Source organism: Gekko japonicus, unplaced genomic scaffold (assembly GCF_001447785.1).
Source record: "Gekko japonicus isolate JY-2015 unplaced genomic scaffold, Gekko_japonicus_V1.1 scaffold6167, whole genome shotgun sequence".
Taxonomy (NCBI): Eukaryota; Metazoa; Chordata; class Lepidosauria; order Squamata; family Gekkonidae; genus Gekko; species Gekko japonicus.
In genome coordinates this window covers 27,268-31,804 of record NW_015168231.1, presented here as the reverse complement: position 1 = coordinate 31,804, position 4,537 = coordinate 27,268, and the positions used below count along the sequence as shown (strand labels likewise).

General features: G+C 50.8%; 1 protein-coding gene across 1 annotated transcript in view; it reads right to left on the bottom strand.

Annotated features, from left to right (window-relative positions):
* Positions 1-243: 243 nt before the first annotated feature.
* Positions 244-4,537, bottom strand: part of LOC107113683 (zinc finger protein 135-like) — a gene marked incomplete at both ends in the record, with an annotated part of 31,558 nt that continues 27,264 nt past the window's right edge. The window contains 2 exons of the mRNA XM_015415036.1: positions 244-1,139; positions 3,552-3,559. Of these exons, the coding sequence (XP_015270522.1) occupies positions 244-1,139; positions 3,552-3,559 (904 nt within the window). The remainder of the gene's footprint in view (positions 1,140-3,551; positions 3,560-4,537) is intronic.

The window sequence follows — 4,537 nt, the reverse complement described above, 5'->3', positions numbered from 1 at the left end:
GGGTGGGTTCTTTGATGCCGTTGAAGATTTCCACTGGCACTGAAACTCTTTCCACACTCTGAACATCCAAAAGGTCTCTCCCCTGTGTGGGTTCTCTGATGCTGTTTAAGAGTGCCACTCCAACAGAATCTCTTTCCACACTCTGAGCATTCAAAAGGCTTCTCCCCTGTGTGGGTTCTTTGATGCCGTTGAAGACTGCCACTCCGACTGAATCTCTTCCCACACTCTGAGCATTCAAAAGGCTTTTCTCCTGTGTGGGTTCTTCCATGCAGCTGAAGACTGCTACTCTGACTGAATCTCTTTCCACACTCTGAGCATTCAAAAGGCTTCTCCCCTGTGTGGGTTCTTTGATGCCGTTGAAGACTGCCACTCCGACTGAATCTCTTCCCACACTCTGAGCATTCAAAAGGCTTTTCTCCTGTGTGGGTTCTTCCATGCAGCTGAAGACTGCTACTCTGACTGAATCTCTTTCCACACTCTGAGCATTCAAAAGGTCTCTCCTCTGTGTGGGTTCTCTGATGCCTTTGAAGAGTGCCACTCTCACTGAATCTCTTTCCACACTCTGAGCATTTAAAAGGTTTCTTCCCTGTGTGGGTTCTCTGATGCTTTTGAAGATTGCCACTTTTACTGAATCTCTTTCCGCACTCTGAGCATTCAAAAGGTTTCTCCCCTGTGTGGGTTCTCTGATGGCTTTGAAGATTGCCACTCCTACTGAATCTCTTTCCGCACTCTGAGCATTGAAAAGGTCTCTCCCCTGTGTGAGTCCTCTGATGCTGTTGAAGAGTGCCACTCTGACTGAATGTCTTTCCACACTCTGCGCATTCAAAAGGTTTCTCCCCTGTGTGGGTTATCTGATGACTTATCAGATAGGCACTCTCACTGAATCTCTTTCCACACTCTGAGCATTCAAAAGGTCTCTCCCCTGTGTGGGTTCTTTGGTGCTTTCGAAGAGTGCTACTGTAACTGAATCTCTTTCCACACTCTGAGCATTCAAAAGGTCTCTCCCCTGTGTGGGTTCTCTGATGCTGTTGAAGATGGCCACTCCTACTGAATCTCTTTCCACACTCTGAGCATTCAAAAGGTTTCTCCCCTGTGTGGGTCCGTCGGTGCAGTTGAAGAATGCCACTCTGGCTGAACCTCTTTTGAGATTTCGAGCATCCAAACAGTTTCTCCCCTCTGTGTATTCTTTGGTGCACAAGGAGCTGTGATCTATTTCGAAAGTACTTCCCACACTGAATGGATGTCATTGCCTTCATTAACCTCTGCTTTGGAAAATGGACATTATGCTTTCTTCCATCTCGCTTCTCGGCCGTACGGCTCCCTTTCTTTCTCTTAGGTCCACCTTGATCCCTCCTGTTTTCTTTCAAGTCTTCATTTTTAAATCTATCTTGCAATAGTTCATCTTGCAATAGTTCATCACCCTCCTCATTGCTCTGATCATCTTCTGCTAGAGTAAAGACAGAGAGCCCATTAACACCTGGGAGGGCAGGTAAGATCCACTGGTCTTAACCTCCCCACCCCCACACCTAGCCCCAGAATATCTAGTATTTAAGGATACCTCACCGCCCTGAAGAGTCGAAAGTTTCTCAACCTGCCTGTTTCCCTTGACATAACCATGAAGGATACTCACTCTCAGCCAGCTCATCTGGGAAGAAGATATGCTCTTGGGATCCTCCTGAGGAACTCTCCAGCCTTTCTTTGGATTCAAGGCCATCGTCTGTCTCCACCGTAGCCTCTCTTATCATTATGGCTTCTTTCACAGAGAGAGAGACAGAGACAGAGAGAGAGAGACAGAAAGAGAAAGTGATGATTCTTGTAATGCGAAGAAAAGAAATTAAAAGAGTTGATATTCTTCTGAAGGGACGGAACCGTGGTCAAGATCAAAGCCCGCAATCCCAACCAGTCTAAGGGGAATGGATCTGTGAGGCAAAGCATCCTCGTTCCCCAAAGGGTTAACGTGATTATTAAGCGTCCTGGTCCGACTCACAGATGTTTGTGACTTGAGTCTCCCTGCAGCTAACATCCTTACCTTTTGGAAGGCCAGACTCCAGACTGTGGCCATTGGTTAAGTGCGCAGACTCTAATCTGGAAGAGCCGGGTTTGATTCCCCACTCCTCCACTTGCAGCTATTGGATGACCTTGGGCAAGCCATAGTTCTGTCAGAGCTGTTCTCTCAAGGACAGTTCTCTCAGAGTTCTCTTAGCCCCGCCTACCTCACAGAGTGTCTGTTGCGGGGAGGGGAAGGGGAAGGGAAAGGAGTTTGTAAGCTGCTCTGAGACTCCAAGTGAAGGGCAAGGTATAAATCCAATCTATTCTCTTCTTCATTGCAAGAACCTGTATCCAATAGTGGAACAAGGAGGGGGAAATTAGGAGGGTGCTGACAGCCTCTGGAAAATTCCAGCTAGCAGGATACTTGATTGGGTCGTTAGGACCACCTGACCCTAGAGGGGTATGACATGGGCAGAGAACAGAGTGGGCCCATCTGACAGCACTGCTGATTGTGTGAACTGAGGCAGATCATGAGAGGGAGGGCAGGACGGGTGGCCTCAGTGCTTAGTTCTCGTGGCCCTTTCTTACACGCCCGGGGAAATGCCAATGGCCACTTTGGGCGTCAGGAAGCCATTTCCTCCAGGCCAATTTGTCCAAGGATCCCAGAGGGTTTTTTGGACATCTTCTGGGCATGGAGCAGGGGTCACTGGAGGTGTGTGTGTGTGGGGGGGGTGTTCGTAAAATTTCCTGCATTGTGCAGGGGGGTGGGCTAGATGACCCTGGAGGTCCCTTCCCTATGATTCTATAACATAATGCCATTTCATTGACTAGCTTCATTGACCCGAGGTCTGAAGGCAAACATACAAACCAAGAACCAAGAAAAGAACGGACCGGCCGGGCAACAAGAGAACGGGCCCCGTCGTCCCGACAGTGGAGCCGTGGCAGTCCCTGGGTGTTGGGAGCGTCGAGGTCTGAAGAAGGAGAACGTTGAGGTCTGGAGCGGGTCGAACCCACTGAACTGGGTTTCGCTCAGGTACAAAGTGTAGTGACCTGGGAGGACCGGGGGTGGGTGGGGCTTTGGTTCTTGACAGGATCATTTCAAGACCACAGGCAGAGCGGCCTCAGTGGCCCCTGGGCAAGGACACATGCAGATGAACAACACATGGAACTGCCTTCTCACTGAAGTCAGCGTTGTCTACTCAAGTCTGGCAGCAGCTCTTCAGGGTCTCAGGCAGAGAAAGGTCTTTCCCATCCCCTCCTGCCTGATCCTTTTAACTGGAGATGCTGCCAGGGTTTGAACCCGGGACCTTCTGCAGGCTAAGAGGATGCTCTGCCAGTGAGCCACAGCCCCTCATCGAGTAGCAGAAGAGACCTCAAAACGGTGTATCTCTATTCAATATTTTGATTCATGCCTCCTCACAATGGCAGCAATTCACACCTTTGGCACCTATGAACCATCCTTACCCAGAAAGGCCACATTCCCGTAGTTCTCCTGCATGACGTCCCAGTACAGAGCTCTTTGTCCCGGATCCAGTAGGGCCCACTCTGCCACGGTGAAATACACGGCCACCTCCTCAAAGGAAATGGGACCCTGAAAGAAAAAACCAGATTTCCCTCGTCAGAGATCACGCCAGGCAGAGAAGGAACACTGGAAGGGAACGGACAGGATGTAAGTCTTGGGATGGGTCAAGGGAACGGCGTTCAGAGGATCTCTCGCCCGGACACCTTGTAGAAACTGCGGGAGCAAAAGACCCCCCTGAGAAAGGAGGAGGGACCCAGGCTGCCTCCCCCCCCCCCGGCTCATCTCTCCTACCTGGACTGGAGGGGCAGCAGCCGTTTCCACACCCCTGAGAAGACGGCGGCTCAACAGCATCTCTTCACTGCCTGCTCCTGAGACAAAGGAGGAAGGAAGGGAGTTTGCTTGTTTTGTCCTTGCTTCATGAACCCCCTTTCCCAGGACTATGAAACCTTGCCCTGTCACACTCAACAAACTGTTAAACACTTTCTACTAAATTCTGGGAGAGGCAGAACAGAAGAACCAGGAATCTCTGAGCCTCCGGGATTATAAATGCTGCCAACAGCGTTGCGTGTAAGCTTTGATAGGTGTGCTGGGCAGATGGCTCCTCACCTCGGTGCAGGGATTTTAATCTCAGTGCATAAGAACAAAAGAGAAGCCAAAGGTTGGATCAGGCCAAAGGCCCCTCCACTCCAACACTCTTGCGAAAAATACCAGGTGCCATCGGGGGGTCCACCAGTGGGGCCAGGACATTAGAAGCCCTCCCAATGTTGATTCGCCCCCCCAGCACCAAGAAGACAGAGCAACCCTGGCCCCAGCCTGAGAGTTCCTATCTGTACCTTGTGGCTAATAGGGGCCTTGTGGCTAATAGGGGAATGTTAGAGTTGGACCTCTGCTCCATCTGACAGATGTTTTTTTCTTCTCCCAGGGTTCAAGAAAGGGGCTATGGGCCCCTGGAGAAACTGGGGGAACCTGGCAGCAGTCTGCAGCTGCTTTCCCCTCTCAGACGGGGGGGGGGGGGGGGGGCCTTGG